General features: G+C 41.7%; 1 protein-coding gene across 1 annotated transcript in view; it reads left to right on the top strand.

Moving 5' to 3' along the window:
- Window positions 1-20473, top strand: part of LOC142098099 (carbonic anhydrase 15-like) — a 36987-nt gene that overhangs the window by 10758 nt on the left and 5756 nt on the right. The window contains exons 2-4 of the mRNA XM_075180583.1: window positions 9410-9436; window positions 15645-15809; window positions 17182-17324. Coding sequence (XP_075036684.1) covers window positions 9410-9436; window positions 15645-15809; window positions 17182-17324 — 335 coding nt within the window. The remainder of the gene's footprint in view (window positions 1-9409; window positions 9437-15644; window positions 15810-17181; window positions 17325-20473) is intronic.

Below are 20473 nucleotides of genomic sequence, written 5' to 3' on the forward strand. Positions count from 1 at the left end.
TGTTAGTGTGTGTGTGTGTGTGTGTGTGTGTGTGTGTGTGTATGGAAAAAACTATTTTCTCAGAAAGGGCTCATCCAATTGACCTGAAATTTGGTATACTGACATTATTTGACAAAAAAATTATAATAGTGAAGTCAGTTAACTTCCATCATCTGCCTTTCTCCCTGTGGGAGGGGTAGTAAAGTCTAAATTTACGAGTTGAGGGCTCAAACTCTTGCCTCCTTCCGGAATGCCAAGGCACAGATTAAGATTGAAAGTTGGAAGCATTATTATGCTATTGAGAAATCTGAATGTTAAGAGAGGACTGTGCAATGGCACTCGATTAGTAGTGACAGCACTGAAAACAAATGTGATACAAGCAGAAGTTTTGACTGGCTCTGCTGAAGGAGAGAAGGTGACGATACCTCGGATTGACTTATGTCCATCCGAAACAGGACTGCCGTTTAAGCTAAGATGGCGGCAGTTCCCTTTGAAGGCGGCATTTGGTATGACCATTAACAAGTCACAGGGTCAAACACTTGACCGTGTGGGTATTTATTTACCAGAGCCTGTCTTTGGTCATGGACAATTGTATGTCGCATTTTCACGAGTACGGAGAAGCAGTTATGTGAAAGTGCAGGTTATGAATATTGCCCTTCAAGACTGATTGAGCACAGCGATAAGGTGTTTAGCAGAAACGTGTATCGAGAGGTTTTAGAACAGTAAGACGATGGAGATTAAGGATGTGGCGATGAAGATGAAGGATGAGGTGATGGAGAAGAATGATAAGGTGGTGACGTGTGGACAAAACCACGTTAAAAAAGGGCGCTTACGTCGGGAAGTAACGCTCTTCCCCTGAGGAGGCCTGGCCTAGCCCCAAATGCATGACAAGAACCTTTTTAAGACCTTAAGTAGCTTGATTTGACTAGAATGCATGAGTATCATGCACGGGTTAACTTGTGTGTGTATATATATATATATGTATATATATATATATATATATATATATATATAAAATACATTAACCGTCTACATGTATCTCTATATAGCAATCAATATCAAGCTTTCCTAATGTGTTAATTGTCAGTCAATCATGATATAAATCTCCAGTTTTGTGTAGACACAGAAAGTAACTATTGAAGAACACTTATATTGTATGTGAGTGAGATGTATTATAGTTAATAATATCTGTAATATACAAAGTATACATAAACCTTTCACTAACATTAACTAATAAAACATATAGTTTACATACTGTGTTGTATTCAGTTATTGTTGTAAGTGTACTCCTGAGCGCCCCCAGTGTTTGTTTTCAGTCATTACACAGGTATCTCGTTTACCTTTATCCAACATATGAAATTACTTGTGTATAAAATAATAGCACAGTGTTGGCATGGCTCCCTAATGTTGTATGAGATCTTGGTAGTACGATTGAGGTAATATATCTGAATTGTGTGAAAGCCTCTGGTATTGTTCCACATAACAGTAGCAAGATGACAGTACGAGGCTTAGAGTGAACATATATACACTGAGTGTAGAGTAGAGGGCTGATTTAGGCATCAGTAGTTATAATTATTATGATTAGTAGGTAGATATAAATAGAATATTTTCACGCTGGGATAAAATTGTTAGTGGGGTCTCGTGGAGATGTAAGTGAGAGAAACAGACACAAACAGAGAACACATTTCTCCTAAAGTTCAGCAATTTCACATAAATGTAAATGTAATCATTGTATAATAGAATATATATATTCAACAGTGAAAAATCGAGAAATAATTCCTGAGGGGGAAATCTCAGTGTGAAAATGTGAAATATGCTGAAGCCAGCACTGTATATTAAATATTAGGAATACATTTCTTATGTCATTATTGAGTGACTCAAAATTTACCATTTTCTTCAGGTTAAAAAACCCTATGGAGCCTCATTACTGGTTCGTTCTGCTGGTTGTCTATGTATCTGATGCCAAAGCAGGTATTGTAGTGTTACATATCAGCACCAAAGTAATCCTTTACATCTGTATCACATATCTATCACATATCCTATGATACTACAACTGTCCTACCTACGTGTGTGTCTGTGTGTATATATATATATATATATATATATCACTTCTCTATCACATGTCCTATGATACTACAACTGTCCTACCTACGTGTGTGTCTGTGTATATATATATATATATATATATATATATATATATATATATATATCACTTCTCTATCACATATCCTATGATACTACAACTGTCCTACCTACGTGTGTGTCTGTGTGTATATATATATATATATATATATATATCACTTCTCTATCACATGTCCTATGATACTACAACTGTCCTACCTACGTGTGTGTCTGTGTATATATATATATATATATATATATATATATATATATATATATATATATATATATCACTTCTCTATCACATGTCCTATGATACTACAACTGTCCTACCTACGTGTGTGTCTGTGTGTGTATATATATATATATATATATATATATATCACTTATCTATCACATGTCCTATCATACTATAACTGTCCTATGTACGTGTGTGTATGTATATATATATACAGTGGTTTTTTTCCCATTGAACGCTGGGAACGGCGTTCCGGCACCTTTTTTTTTTAACTTTTTTTTTTTCTCTGCGGTGCTGCTACAGTGCAGCACCGCATCTCTGTGTGTGTGTGTGAGTGTGTGTCCTGCTTCCGTCGGCCGGATGCAGGGCAGCGGGAGGAGCAGCGATCGAACTAAGAAGAGTGAAAAGAAGTATGCAAAGAAGGTAATACTGACTACAGAAAGCGGGAAGGGGCGAAAGTAGAAGAGGGCTACAGAAAAACAAAGGGGGAGCAGAAAGAAGGCTACAGAATAAAGGGGGAGCAGAAAGAGGGCTACAGAATAGTGGGGGAGCAGAAAGAGGGCTACAGAATAAAGGGGGAGCAGAAAGAAGGCTACAGAATAGAGGGGGAGCAGAAAGAAGGCTACAGAATAGAGGGGGAGCAGAAAGAGGGCTACAGAATAGAGGGGGAGCAGAAAGAAGGCTACAGAATAAAGGGGGAGCAGAAAGAGGGCTACAGAATAAAGGGGGAGCAGAAAGAGGGCTACAGAATAGTGGGGGAGCAGAAAGAGGGCTACAGAATAGAGGGGGGAGCAGAAAGAGGGCTACAGAATAGAGGGGGAGTAGAAAGAAGGCTACAGAATAAAGGGGGAGCAGAAAGAGGGCTACAGAATAGAGGGGGAGCAGAAAGAGGGCTACAGAAAAAGGAGGGAGGTGGAAAGAGAGGGCCACAAAAAAAACAGGGTGTAGAATAGGGGTGAGAATAGCTAGCGGCCATATGTGAGAAAAGTTGGTAGGCAGCCGCAGCAGGGGACATGTCAGTGTGTAACAGGTGAGTGATGTCCAGTTGTTATGTTTGTTTTATTAAATTAGCATATGGGGCCTCCCCTCTAGATATCCTGCGTTTACTCCATCAGCCATCTGGACTGCAGCCTTGCCAGCCAACCAGGAGGAGGTAGGAGTTATTATTTTTATTTTACAATTGTCAAGTGTGTGAGAGGCAAGGAAGGGAGTAAATTTATGTGTGTATGTATATATATATATATAATATTATATTTTTTTTCATAAAAGATTAATAAGACGTGAGTTCCGGCACCTTTTTTTTTTACAAAAAAAGCACTGTATATATATATATATCACTTCTCTATCACATGTCCTATCATACTATACCTGTCTTAGGTACGTGTGTGTGTGTGTATGTGTATCATACTTGCCAACTTTTGAAAATTCATTTCAGGGAGAAAGTAAAAACCATTGTGGGCGGGACCAGCTCCGCCCACTGGGTGTGAACAGCTCCACCCACATTTATGTACAGATATCTTGATTCTTTATAACTTTTTGAGTCATAATATATATAGATGTATAAAATGTGACCTGTTATTTATTATGGTTCATACATGCACTGATCAATTACTGAGCAACCAGTAATTACTGCACTTGCTGATATCTCTGTCCTTCCTAGAAGTCACCATCCAGTCAAAGCCACAGCAAACATAATGGCTGTGATTACAGTCACACACTATGGCCTTAGTTGTTACCTGCACTCAGTAGTTTTCAACAATGCAACCAAGGAAGAATACTACTCAGAGGTTCAATATTTTAAGTTTTCACTTTACTTGTAAGGGAAACATTCTGGTGCCTCTACTGGGATTTGCACTGATAAGACAAAGTATTGCTCTCATTGATTCATACAGACTCTTTAGCATACTTGCCAACTCTCCCGGAATGTCCAGGAGACTCCCGCATTTCGCGAGATTCTCTTGGACTCCCGGGAGAGTGTGGAAATCTCCCTGATCGGCAAAATTTAAACGCCGCGATTCACCCGGAATTGTGGCGTTTGGCCCCGCCCCGCTGTAAAATGACGCGATTCGCGTCATCCCGTCAAGGGGCGGGGCCAAAATGACGCGATTTCGGCGCCCTGCACACCCACGTCCCAGCCGGCATCTCCCGGAAGAAAGAAAACAAATGTTGGCAAGTATGCTCTTTAGCCTGGAAAAGTGCCATGAGTATATTCATATTATGTTAAGAAACAGAAACAAAAATGATAATCAGACATGCATACTAATCTTAAAAGCAACTCCTTTTTCTTCCAAAAGTCAATAATTCTCTGCAAAAGAGCTAATGTTATGGCGTGTTTCCTTAGTGTTTAAAAAAAATCTGCTTCTATTGACTCGCCATGTCTATAAAACATGTCAGGCCTGATTAAAGTCTACTGTTTCACAGTGAAAAGTGATACTCTTTCATTGCACAGTACAATAGTATCAGTAAATGACAATGGAACTTTGACAAGCACATAATATATCCATAAAGAATGCACTCATAGAGCATATATTACTCACAGCGTGGGCGTGGGAGCTCCGTGCTCCGCAATGGCCGAGGTGTTTAGGGGTGATTAGACATGTCGCGTCATCACGCCGATGACGTCACCGGCGCATGCGCACTTTGGGGGGAAAAAAATCGTCCGCAAAATGAGGGATTTCCGTGTCCTCTCCCGGGAGTCCGGGAGATTTCCCAGTATACCGGGAGTCTCCCGGACGTTCCGGGAGAGTTGGCAACCATGATGTATATATATATATATATATATATCACTTCTCTATCACATGTCCTATCATACTACCACTGTCCTATGTACACGTGTGTGTATGTGTGTGTCTGTGTGTGTATATATATATATCACTTCTCTATCACATGTCCTATCATACTACCACTGTCCTATGTACACGTGTGTGTATGTGTGTGTCTGTGTGTGTATATATATATATCACTTCTCTATCACATGTCCTATCATACTACCACTGTCCTATGTACACGTGTGTGTATGTGTGTGTCTGTGTGTGTATATATATATATCACTTCTCTATCTCATGTCCTATCTTACTAAAACTGACCTATGTACGTGTGTGTGTGTGTGTGTGTGTGTGTATATATATATATATGTAACACCCCCCTAGTGGTGTTCTAGTAAAACCCTGCACTTCAGTGAATACAGGAGGGGTCACCTAGAGAGGTAAGCTAGAAGTTTATAAAAAATTACATAAACTGGTTACCATGGTGATAACCCAGCCCAGCCTGTGAGACTGAGTGAGAGGAAGGATGGGCTGTCATTAAGGGGGGATAGGAATAGAGAGGGAGACAGAGGAGAGGAGAGATGTAGCTGGGGACCTGGGCTGGCATGGCTGTCTGAGCATGGTGACTGAGCCAGGGCAAGAAATGTGTGCCCTGGATGAGGGGGAGAACTCCTTGTCACTATAGATAACCCAAGAGAGAGGGGGACACTTCGCATGGAAGAGGCCCTGGAGTGAGGGCTGCTACAAGAGGCCTGGTAGCTGTAGTGTCAGATCCTGAGGCTGAGAGTACACAGAGTGACGTGTCAGAGCACAGGAGACATTATCCCCGCAGAGGAGGGATGAGCTGCAGCTGAGAGGTACAGAGTGTGTCAGAGCTGCATGGAGGAGAAGCTGTCTACCTGTTAGCATCCATGTGAGTGCCCCTGCAGAGGAGGGTGATCTGCAGTGAGTATGGAGTGTAAGAGACCTATGATTTATGTTCTATAACATCTGGATAACACTAAGAACTGTGCAGGAGGAGTGATAAGATATTTGCAACCATATTCGTATTGCTCATTAAGAACTGTGCTGGAGAGAGTAAGGAGATGTATATATATTTCTTTATTGCTGCAACCACTATGATTATCGTGCTGGAGGAAGAGGAGTGTAAATAAAGAGTTCAGTTTAATATAGAGATGGTCCGGCGCCCAAATTATTGTGACTTTTATTACACTGCATTACAAAGTGACATCACCTGTGTCCCACTAACTACAGAGAAACACCTGCATGTGCAGGGACCCCCTGATCATTTACACCCATGCCCATCAGCTAGCCAGGGCTGGAGAAGGAGGTGCACTGTGTACCCTTTGCACCACACAATACACACAGTGACAGGGGGTTAAATATATATATATATCACTTCTCTATCACATGTCCTATCATACTACAACTGTCCTATGTACGCGTGTTTGTGTGTATATATATATATATCACACATATCCTATCTTACTAGAACTGTCCTATGTACGTGTGTCTGTGTGTGTGTGTATATATATATATATATATATATATATATTGTTTGGTTGGTGAATATCTTCCACAGCTCAAAGTAAAGCTGACAAATCTTATATAGTTATTTAGTGTGGATAAAGTAACCTTTTAGACCACATAGCGACAACACAACAAAGCGACAAATATTGAAAACATAATTTTTTGTTGTAAACAATTGTTTGACTGCTGGAAGAAAACCTAACCCTAACCTCACCAAAACATGACATAACCACAACAGGACATAGCCACAACAGGACATAGCCACAACAGGACATAGCCACAACAGGACATAACCACAACAGGACATAACCACAACATGACATAGCCACAACAGGACATAGCCACAACAGGACATAACCACAACAGGACATAACCACAACAGGACATAGCCACAACAGGACATAGCCACAACAGGACATAACCACAACATGACAAAACAACAGGACATAGCTACAACAGGACATAGCTACAACAGGACATAGCTACAACAGGACATAGCTACAACAGGACATAGCCACAACAGGACATAACCACAACAGGACATAACCACAACATGACATAGCCACAACAGGACATAACCACAACAGGACATAACCACAACAGGACATAACCACAACAGGACATAGCCACAACAGGACATAACCACAACATGACAAAACAACAGGACATAGCTACAACAGGACATAGCTACAACAGGACATAGCTACAACAGGACATAGCTACAACAGGACATAGCTACAACAGGACATAGCCACAACATGACATAGCCACAACATGACATAACAACAACATGACATAGCCACAACATGACATAACAACATGACATAGCTACAACAGGACATAACCACAACATGACATAACCACAACAGGACATAACAACATGACATAGCTACAACAGGACATAACCACAACATGACATAACCACAACATGACATAACAACATGACATAGCTACAACAGGACATAACCACAACATGACATAACAACATGACATAGCTACAACAGGACATAACCACAACATGACATAACCACAACAGGACATAACCACAACAGGACATAACCACAACATGACATAACAACAACATGACATAGCCACAACATGACATAGCCACAACAGGACATAACGACAACGCAAGAAAGCAACAAATCTTATTTTGTAAATAGCATTTTTGGTCTGTTTACCAAACAATTAAAATAAAAATTGCTGCACAGTAGAAATCGGACCTGTTCAGCGCCAGGTGACCCTGCTAATCTATATATATATATATATATATTTATTTTTTATTTTGTTATTTGTTATTATGTATTTATTGGTTTAGTTGATTATGAGTTTCACTGTTTGTGTTGGTTTTTGTACACTACAGATTATATTGTGGCCGGGCTTTGTAAGTCTGTTCTCTTGGCTAAGTATTGGATATAAATACAGTACTGCTCGGTGATTCTGCGGTATAGCCTCACACACATTATATATTATGAGACTTCATTTGTTTTATTTATGAATTATGAATTTATTTATTGGACTATATATTTATTATTTTGTTTTGTGGTTAATTATTTTTTGTATGTATTTGGATCCTATTGGATTTTATTGTGGATGAGACGCAAATAGGTTGTTTATGCTTAACTGCGCGGCTTTGATTAAGTGCATTATGTTAAATGAAGGAGCGGATTAGAAGACATATACTTTTGATTTTTGTACTTTTGTGTTTATATGTGCTTTTGTTTGTTTTTCTTGTATTTTATTATTTAATATGTATGTTGTTCATTTTTGTATTGTTTGTATGCATTTCTCCACAAGCAGTGTCCTTAATTAGCCACCTGCAGAAAAGGTGGACTAATTGCATCAGCTGAATATGGTTCTCTGTGTTGTATTTAAAGGTCTGCAATAGTGATTTCTCTATGCCCCTGATGAAAGCATGATGCACTGAGAATGTCATGATATTGTAATGTATTTTTCACCTTTTTTCATTCAATTTTTTCATTTTTTTCCATAACTGGTGCTGGGTTGTTCTTGTTTTTTGAACAATTGTGGATTTATTTTCTTTATAAGGACTATGCACAGTGTTGAGTTATTTTTGGAATGAGTGCACCGCCATCCTTTGATTTAAGCCTAAATAATAGTTATGTATATATCCCTTCTATATCACATAGCCTCTTACCTTATATAATTATCCTGTGTATATACTGTATATCCATCCTCTATCACAAAGCCTCTAATTCTATATAATTGTCCTGTGTATATACTGTATATCCATCCTCTATCACATAGCCTCTTACCCTATATAATTATCCTGTGTATATACTGTATATCCCTCCTCTATCACATAGCATCTTACCCTATATAATTATCCTGTGTATATACTGCATATCCTTCCTCTATCACATAACCTCTTACCCTATATAATTGTCCTGTGTATATACTATATATCCCTCCTCTGTCACATAGCCTCTTACCCTATATAATTGTCCAGTGTATATACTGTATACCCCTTCTCTATCACATAGCCTCTTATTCTATATAATTGTCCTGTGTATATACTGCATATCCTTCCTCTATCACATAACCTCTTACCCTATACAATTGTGCTGTATGTACTGTATATCCCTCCTCTCACATAGCCTCTTACCCTATATAATTGTTCTGTGTATACTGTATACCCTCCTCTATCACATAACCTCTTACCCTATATAATTGTGCTGTATATACTGTATATCCCCCCTCTTTCAAATGATGTTATAACGTGTGGTATAATATTGGTATATTTTTCTCCCTCCAGATTGGTGTTATACAGCGGAGTCATGTGGTGAGTGTTTGTCCTCACGTCATCAGACAATAACTATATATATATATATATATATATATATATATATATATATATATATATATATATATACATATATTACACCTAGATGCTGAGACTGTCAGGATAGAGGTTCCTCAATAAATCTGTTGTATTAGTGACTAGTTGGCAGAACTAATGACCTGGCACATTTCCAAGAGTCTGACGCTACTGCCGTGAATGTAAAAAGATTGTTAGATGCCTGTGCCGCCCCGTCGCTCTCGCTGCGCCTGTGTCGCTCTCGCTGTGCCTGTGCCGCCCCGTCGCTCTCGCTGCGCCTGTGTCGCCCCGTCGCTCTCGCTGCGCCTGTGTCGCCCCGTCGCTCTCGCTGCGCCTGTGTCGCCCCGTCGCTCTCGCTGCGCCTGTGTCGCCCCGTCGCTCTCGCTGCGCCTGTGTCGCCCCGTCGCTCTCGCTGCGCCTGTGTCGCCCCGTCCCTCTCGCTGCGCCTGTGTCGCCCCGTCGCTCTCGCTGCGCCTGTGTCGCCCCGTCGCTCTCGCTGCGCCTGTGTCGCCCCGTCGCTCTCGCTGCGCCTGTGCCGCCCCGTCGCTCTCGCTGCGCCTGTGTCGCCCCGTCGCTCTCGCTGCGCCTGTGTCGCCCCGTCCCTCTCGCTGCGCCTGTAAGGCTTAAATGTCAAATAGTATCACCGTTGACAATAATGGAAAATTATACATATAGAACTAACAGCCTACCTACACTTGCTATTAAGGTGTGGATGAGAAAAATTCAGGATAAAATAATAATATAATCTTACCCAAACAAATGAGCCAGAAATGCAGCCATGAGCGGAATATGATAAACCTCACTGGTTATCACCTGAAAACTGAAGAAAATAGAGACACCGTGCTATAGCTGACTCACTTATTGGGCAACAACAAAACCAACACAATGATAAAAACAATTAATAAATCTCAATAATAAAATTGGTAGTGCAATACAATAAATGCATCAAAAACTAATACTGGAGGCATCAATCACTCCATAGAGCACTCTAAAGAATGTCAAGTAAATAGGAAACATATAGAGGAAAATATCCTAAGGGTACTGTGGCTGGATCACTTATAAATAACTCATTCTTGCCAACCTTTTGAAAAGTTAATTCCGGGAGATCACGGGCAGGCGGGAGGGGCGTGGGCATTCAATCGCGTCATTTTTGCCCCGCCTCCCGAGACAAAAATAATGTTTCAGGGCCAAACTTACGCGATTCACCGCGAATCGCGTCATTTTAACGAGCAAGTTGTCGTATGCTGAATACCTGCTCTCCCGGTCTGGGAGACCTACCCGATTTTCAGGAGTCACCCGGACATTCCGGGAGAGTTTGCAAGTTTTAAATAACTTATTGTATAACTATATTTAAATTATTAGTGCAATGTGCAAATGTATATCATTGGAAACATACCTATCTTTCTATATTGGTGTTAGACAATCGCGGCGGCCGCGGGCACCGCCGCAACTCACTGTGGCTCTGGTAATCTTATGCGCTCTGGCAGCCTTGTAGTGGGCACATGAGCAGTTATGTTCCGCAGCTCTGGGCTGATTTAGTGTGTTTTAGCCTGCACCTGTTCAATATTAAAGACAGGTTCTTATTGGTCTGTCTGTATGGCATGCAATAAGCCTGCAGATGTGCATACCCCAGGAGCAAGTCCTGATTGGTCTATGTCTGTATTTAAGGCAGTGAGGTCTGCTGCCTCATTGCTGGTTATAGCTTCTGTTGCCAGTCTGCTGACCTGCTCTGTGCCTTGTTCCTGTCCGTTGTATATTCTGCTGATTACCTGTGTATGACCCTTTGTCTGGATTTGGACCCTGCCTGTGTTTCTCGTGACCTTGACCCCTGGCTTGTTTACCGACCTTCCTGTCAGCTCGTGACCCTTGACCTCGGCTTGTTTATTGGAATTGCTATCTGCTGCCGGCCCTTGACCTCTGCTTGGACTTCACTCCGTTTGCCTGGGTTCTCCCCAGCCGGGACACACTTCACGACCCTCTGTCAGTCTGCAGCCCAGTCTGTCCCCACCATCAGGGGCTCCAGTGAACACCTGATTGGCAGAGTAGACTCCGGGTTGTGTTGTGACGGCTGGAGGGGTTCCTAACAATTGGTATGGAAAGGTATTAACTTAGGAGACATATGTCATGTTTGGGTTTTGCAACTGTCTGGAGACAGGTAATCTCATGTTAAGTCTTTTCATGTGAAGTGACCAAATCGTCTGTCTAGCCTGATAGACAGGAGGAGGTAATTATACTGCTGGTAGACTTCCCATGTGTGTAAGACTCATGATGTAAGTGATCACAGATGAATGAGTTTTGCAAGTTAAATTGTGTTAAAAGAAAGATTTTAGAAATGTTATATCCTGATGGTAAACATTCAGTATAAAACCTCAGACGTAGTGGTGCCACTAGCAGCAATGTAACAAGGTATTTATGTGCAGCCTGCATGACGCACCTGGATTGGTTAGAGGGCAGGATGCTGGATTACCTCCTACTAGCATATCTCTGTAAAACTGTATAAAAAGCAGACTGTTTGACCATGTATTATTTGACCATCAGTATTATTCCATCTGTACATGTCTGGATACCACTAGTACCTTAAACTAGTGTGTAACTGTCCTTTTCAGGACTTCCTGAGCTAATAAACATCAGTGCTTAAGGAACCTCCTGCTTTGACGACTACTTCCCTGCTATAATTCCTGTGACCACAGATTAGACCAAATCTAATCTGTTTCGAGCTGTTCTGGGGTTTGTACTCAGCGTCTAGTACCACCGCTCTGCTCGCTACCCAGCAGCTCAGGGGGACCCATCCACAGCAACCCTGATAAATAGGAAGAGGTCAGGGGTACCAGCTCAGGTGTACCAGCAAGGGGGTACACTAGGCTACCCACAAGGATGCAGTTCTAGGTGCCGCTAAGGAACTTCGTGGTGGCAGCAGGCTCCTCCTACTGCGCTAGAGGGGTGCATTTGGGATAAAAAAATGGGACGTGGCAAGGCAAGCCCAGTCGGTCCCCAGTAACACACAGGCAGCCCATCCTGTCACAGGAACCTAAAAATCACAAATGCAGAGAGGGCCTTTAGTTAGATCAAATGTCCAATATCAATGTTTGGATATAACTGGTCTCAACTGTTCAGAGTTAACTGCATGGACATGAAAAACCCAGGTACTTCAATAAAATCAAATATCAGAATTCCATGAAGGTGTGCGCACACCAATACCAGCTTGTTGCGGTCTTTATTTGGTGGTGGTGGTCTAGTGCTCATCTGCACAAAATGGTTTGAGCTGCCCCAGCAAAGATCAACTCAACCTGCATCCACAGCAGGGCAGACCTCCACTGTATCCGGCAGCAATGCAGACAGTGTTATAGACCTAGTGGCCTGTGGTCTCCACTGTCCAGACTGATTATAGGTGTCCCAGCAAAGATCTGATCCAACCGCATCCACAGCAGAGCAGAAACTTGCCCGTAGCCGGCAGCACCTAGAGAAATGAAAGTGGCGGATAGAAATCACCGCAATGAGGGGCAAAACACTGAGTAGAAAATGTAAATTGAGGCCAATAGAATGTGATTAGAGGACCCACTGATACGCCTGATGGAATCAATCTTTGAAGAGTGAAATAATTCCTAATAAATGATCTGCATACAATCCTGATATCTTGTGAGGGAGCAGAAAGCAACACTTCCAGCAAGTGGTAATACACTGCCAGGGAACATCCTTAGACGTGCATTGTGTTAATTAAAACCTAAATCAGCAAAAAACACACTACACAAATACATTAAAACATAAAGATACACTGTATATGTAATATATTAACATTATGTTGGTTATACTTTCATATCTAAAATAGATATATTATTACAATTCTTTTATACAGATGAACAAACAAATGGCAAACGAACCCTACGGTCTAAATGTCTCTTTTCCCCTTTCCTTTATAACCATAAATTAATCGTAAAAAAATGTAGTAACTAAAATAATTAACAAGATAATGAGAAAATAAAAATATATACAAAATAATTTCATACATAAAAATATGATCATCATAAATCCTTTCTCTCCTCAGTGCGGATATTGTATTTGGGACTAGCGGGGGGTGTTTCTCTGTACAGTGCTGCATTATATGGTGATGCTATATCAATAATAATACTTACAGTCGCTGTTCTCACACTGCACCTGATAGCTGCCGTCAGTGCTGCTATTGTATCTTCCACTTCCACGATATCATGGCCCAATGTCTGCCTCCACTTCCACGATATCATGTTCCCATGTCTGCCTCCACTTCCACGATAGCATGGTCCCATGTCTGCCTCCACTTCCACGATATCATGGTCCCATGTCTGCCTCCACTTCCACGATATCATGGTCCATTGGCTGCCTCCACTTCCACGATATCATGGCCCAATGTCTGCCTCCACTTTCACAATATCATGTTCCCATGTCTGCCTCCACTTCCACGATATCATGTTCCCATGTCTGCCTCCACTTCCACGATAACATGGTCCCATGTCTGCCTCCACTTCCACGATATCATGGTCCCATGTCTGCCTCCACTTCCACGATATCATGGTCCATTGGCTGCCTCCACTTCCACGATATCATGGTCCATTGGCTGCCTCTGCTTTCACGATATCCTGGTCCAATGGCTGCACCACTTCCACGATATCATGGTCCCATGTCTGCCTCCACTTCCACGATATCATGTTCCCATGTCTGCCTCCACTTCCACGATAACATGGTTCCATGTCTGCCTTCACTTCCACGATATCATGGTCCCATGTCTGCCTTCACTTCCAGGATATCCTGGTCCCATGGCTGCTTCCACTTCCACGATATCATGGTCCCATGTCTGCCTCCACTTCCAGGATATCATTGTCCCATGTCTGCCTCCACTTCCAGGATATCCTGGTCCCATGGCTGCTTCCATTTTCAGGATATCCTGGTCCCATGGCTGCCTCCACTTCCAGGATAACATGGTCCCATGTCTGCCTCCACTTCCACGATAACATGGTCCCATGTCTGCCTCCACTTCCACGATAACATGGTCCCATGTCTGCCTCCACTTCCAGGATATCCTGGTCCCATGTCTGCCTTCACTTCCAGGATATCCTGGTCCCATGGCTGCTTCCACTTCCACGATAACATGGTCCCATGTCTGCCTTCACTTCCACGATATCATGGTCCCATGTCTGCCTTCACTTCCAGGATATCCTGGTCCCATGGCTGCTTCCACTTCCACGATAACATGGTCCCATGGCTGCCTCCACTTCCACGATAACATGGTCCCATGTCTGCCTTCACTTCCAGGATATCCTGGTCCCATGGCTGCTTCCACTTCCACGATAACATGGTCCCATGGCTGCCTCCACTTCCACGATAACATGGTCCCATGTCTGCCTTCACTTCCACGATATCATGGTCCCATGTCTGCCTTCACTTCCAGGATATCCTGGTCCCATGGCTGCTTCCACTTCCACAATATCATGGTTCCATGTCTGCCACCACTTCCATGATATCATTGTCCCATGTCTGCCTCCACTTCCAGGATATCCTGGTCCCATGGCTGCCTCCACTTCCACGATAACATGGTCCCATGTCTGCCACCACTTCCAGGATATCCTGGTCCCAGATCTTCAGCTCCTGATGAGTGAACGTTACGAGTCAGAGAGGCTCCTGCAGCATCGCTGACAACATGTAATTAATAAAACCCCAACGCTGTCAATGCAGAAAAGCCTAAAGGAGACAGAAAGAAGTAACAGGGAGTTAAGCAAACTACTGCTGGGTACAGGTAGAACCGGGGGATGGGTGTGACTGTAAAGAACGGGGAGAAGGCAAATGTCGGGTAGAAGATTGGGGTGTGTGGAGAAGGAAGGACAGGGGCCCTGTCCGTTACATTTGTATCATCCAGCCTGGATCATCACAGATGTAAGGAAATTATTGTGGGATTAATAAGATAAAGGGGACTGTATGACAGTAACATATCCTACAGTAATACCAGACCCTAACCTCCAGGTTACCGCCACACAGCCAAGGAATTGTCTTCAATAACAGCTTAATTTACTTCCTAGAAAGAGTATCCACAAATGAGTAAAATGTGACATTTAGAATAATAAACAAATACAATAGTAAATTCCAGAACTATAAATAATATTGGGATTATTTAATTGATTATTTATTATTATATATTATTTCACAGGTCCCAGTACTTGGTCATCACTGGGGTCCTGTAACGGATCACAGCAGTCCCCAATAAACATTACAGAGGACACAGCCCAGTTCAACGGAAGTCTGAGTCCCTTCAACTTTACTAACTACAACAACGCAACTACCCTGCTGACGATGGATAATACGGGGAGAACGGGTAATAATAACTAGAACTGCGCAGTCCTGTCCTGCAGACACATAGTAAAAATACAGTGAGCACAGTACTGATACTGTACCATTATACCACACTGATACTGAGCCCAGTACTGATACTGTACCATTATACCACACTGTTACTGAGCACAGTACTGATACTGTACCATTATACCACACTGTTACTGAGCACAGTACTGATACTGTACTATTATACCACACTGATACTGAGCACAGTACTGATACTGTACCATTATACCACACTGATACTGAGCACAGTACTGATACTGTACCATTATACCACACTGATACTGAGCCCAGTACTGATACTGTACCATTATACCACACTGTTACTGAGCACAGTACTGATACTGTACCATTATACCACACTGTTACTGAGCACAGTACTGATACTGTACTATTATACCACACTGATACTGAGCACAGTACTGATACTGTACCATTATACCACACTGATACTGAGCACAGTACTGATACTGTACCATTATACCACACTGTTACTGAGCACAGTACTGATACTGTGCTATTATACTACACTGTTACTGAGCATACTACTGATACTGTACTATTATACCACACTGTTACTGAGCACAGTACTGATACTGTGCTATTATACTACACTGTTACTGAGCATACTACTGATACTGTACTATTATACCACACTGATACTGAGCACACTACTGATACTGTACTATTATACCACACTGATACTGAGCACAGTACTGATACTGTACCATTATACCACACTGATACTGAGCACAGTACTGATACTGTACCATTATACCACACTGATACTGAGCACAGTACTGACACTGTACCATTATACCACACTGATACTGAGCACAGTACTGATACTGTACCATTATACCACACTGATACTGAGCACAGTACTGATACTGTACCATTATACCACACTGATACTGAGCACAGTACTGACACTGTACATTATACCACACTGATACTGAGCACAGTACTGATACTGTACTATTATACCACACTGATACTGAGCACAGTACTGATACTACTGATACTGTACTATTATACCACACTGATACTGAGCACAGTACTGATACTACTGATACTGTACCATTATACCACACTGATACTGAGCACAGTACTTATACTACTGATACTGTACTATTATACCACACTGATACTGAGCACAGTACTAATACTACTGATACTGTACTATTATACCACACTGATACTGAGCACAGTACTGATACTACTGATACTGTACTATTATACCACACTGATACTGATTGCAGTAAGACAGTTATTATAAGCAGTATAATGACATTGAGATATTACGTTCACTGAAATATTCTGCTCACTCCATTAATTTCTTTTCACAGTTGAAGTTTCCATTGGAAGTGGGGTCTCCGTATCTGGAGGGGGTCTTCCTGCTGTATATTCTGCCATCGCATTTCATTTTCACTGGGGAAATGGGACATCGGGATCTGAGCACAGACTGAGTGGGAAGCAGTACCCTATGGAGGTAACGTCCTCTTGTATTCTTCTGCCCACCGGGAAGCAGGACACACGGTGCATTGTGTGCAAGGTTTTTCTTTGCACAATAATCCTTATGTGTAGCAAAAAAAAATAAAAAATGATTGCAGTACCGTGTCAGCCATAAAAATCTGTGCGATGTTGAATACTTTCGTGTCAAAAAAGACGAAATTATTATAGGAGTGATACTTTTATTGGCTAACCTAAAGAAAATGTTATAGTTTTAGTAGTTTTCAGAGCGCAGAGGCCCTTTAATCAGGCAAGTTTACAAATGAATGACTGAGAAAAGGGCCCAACATTTAAGAGATGTTACATCAAACAATTTGTACAGGGGTGGGGGGGATACATTATTAAGATAATCTAAAGTAATACAATGAAGTTTTTCGTTACCGATGAAAGAGTAAAAGTTCTAGGAGTTCAGAGATCTGGAGTCACTCTGCTATGGGGAGTGCAGTGTGTCCATGTAGTGGGTCATAAATCCAGGTGTTAGGTTGAGTCCTTGAGTCAATGACTGGAATGTTCTTATCAGCTTGAATTTCCAGATATTTCTCTCCCTGTCATTTTTAAAAAAATCTTTTCAGTATTAAGACTTTTAAATCTGTCTTACTGTGTCCTGGTCCAGAGAAGTGTTTACCCACGGGGGTGTCCAGAGTCTTCTTTATTATGTGTCTGTGCAGATTCATCCCGGATTGCAGTTTCTGCTTGTTCTCAATCTTGGTACATGAGAATGTGTCAGTGATTTTATAGTCCCGTTGTGTGTTGGGTATGTGGACTGTGTTTGTTGGTAGGACATGGGTGCATGTTTTGCAATTTTTTGGTTTTTGCAAGGGAAGGTGCCAGTCTCTGATGGTGATGAGAGGGCACTTTTAACGAGGAGATTTCTTAAATTTGGAGGCTGTTTGTATGAAACGAGAGGTAAATCTGGGAATATTTCCTTCAGCCTATTGTCTTTCTGAAATATGGGATTAAGATCAGCAGCAATTTTCCCCAAGATGTTCATGTGGGGATTGTAAGTGACCACTAGGGGCACCCTGCTGTTATCCTCCTTCTGTTTGTAATCCAGGAGGCTACTCCTTGGGATCCTTGTGGATCTGTCCATCTATAACTATTGGATGGTATCCTTGTTGTTGGAATGTATTCCTCCGTGATAACAGGTGTTGTTTTCTGTTTTTGCTGTCTGAACAAATCCGAATGTATGTCAGAGCCTGGCTGTAAATCATGGACTTTCTTATGTGTCCTGGGTGAAAGCTGTTCCATCTCAGATATGCTGGGCGGCCTGTTGGCGTAACGCTCCGGTCCCACAGATAGTACCTGTCTCGTTACCTGCGGTCCATTCATCTGGAAACTGCCATGTCCCAGCATCAGACATTCTCCAGGTCATTCATTCAGATCTGTGCAGGTGCAGCCTATTGCACTTCAGGACCTCCTTCCTCTTTTTCATTGGCTAAGCACTTCTGGAGCACTATTTAAATCTCCTGGATTCACCTGTCTGATGCCTGTTCTTCAAGCTCACTTCCTGCAGCCTGTGGTTCTGGTTCCTGTTCTCCTTGTGGTTTCCCTGTGTTCCAGTCTGCTCTCAGTTTGTGGTCTGTGCTAAACTATCGCTGCTCCAGTACCTCTCTTACCATCTCCAGTGTACATCATCGTGACAGCTCCAGTTCTCTCATCGCTACCACTCAGAGCCGCTACTCTCTCTGTGACTCCTCAGCTGTTACCACGAGTTACCTCCGCTGCTCCAGTCTGCTCTCAGTCTCTGGCCGTGTTGAACTATCGCTGCTCCAGTACCTCTATTACCATCTCCAGAGTAGGCAAAGGCAAATTTTAATATGCTAAAGGAGTCTATAAAGAGCATAGACTGGGACAAAGCCTTTGAAGGAAAAAATACGGAAGAAATGTGGGCTGTCTTTAAAATGTTGTTGGAAACATACACGTATAAGTTCATTCCTATGGGAAATAAATGTAAAAGAATTAAGTCTAAACCAATGTGGCTAAATAAAAAGGTAAGGGAAGAAATGCAAAGGAAGAAGCGTGCATTTAAATTGTTTAAGTCTGAAGGGTCAGAGGAGTCCTTCCATAGGTACAAGGAATGTAATAAAACATGCAAAAAGGAAATTAGATTGGCTAAATTAGAAAATGAAAGGCACGTTGCAAAAGAAAGTAAGACAAACCCCAAAAAGTTTTTTAAGTATATAAATGGCAATGTTCACACTGAGGATGTAATGATCTGTTTGTTACCCGTAGATGTACAATGTTCACACTGAGGATGTGATGATCTGTTTGTTACTCGTAGATGTACAATGTTCACACTGAGGATGTAATGATCTGTTTGTTACTCATAGATGTACAATGTTCACACTGAGGATGTAATGATCTGTTTGTTACTCATAGATGTACAATGTTCACACTGAGGATGTAATGGTCTGTTTGTTACTCATAGATGTACAATGTTCACACTGAGGATGTAATGATCTGTTTGTTACTCATAGATGTACAATGTTCACACTGAGGATGTGATGATCTGTTTGTTACTCATAGATGTACAATGTTCACACTGAGGATGTGATGATCTGTTTGTTACTCATAGATGTACAATGTTCACACTGAGGATGTAATGATCTGTTTGTTATTCATAGATGTACAATGTTCACACTGAGGATGTAATGGTCTGTTTGTTACTCATAGATGTACAATGTTCACACTGAGGATGTAATGATCTGTTTGTTACTCATAGATGTACAATGTTCACACTGAGGATGTGATGATCTGTTTGTTACTCATAGATGTACAATGTTCACACTGAGGATGTAATGATCTGTTTGTTACTCATAGATGTACAATGTTCACACTGAGGATGTGATGATCTGTTTGTTACCCATAGATGTACAATGTTCACACTGAGGATGTAATGATCTGTTTGTTACTCATAGATGTACAATGTTCACACTGAGGATGTAATGATCTGTTTGTTACCCGTAGATGTACAATGTTCACACTGAGGATGTGATGATCTGTTTGTTACTCATAGATGTACAATGTTCACACTGAGGATGTAATGGTCTGTTTGTTACTCATAGATGTACAATGTTCACACTAAGGATGTAATGATCTGTTTGTTACTCATAGATGTACAATGTTCAC

Source organism: Mixophyes fleayi, chromosome 7, assembly GCF_038048845.1.
Source record: "Mixophyes fleayi isolate aMixFle1 chromosome 7, aMixFle1.hap1, whole genome shotgun sequence".
Lineage (NCBI taxonomy): Eukaryota > Metazoa > Chordata > Amphibia > Anura > Limnodynastidae > Mixophyes > Mixophyes fleayi.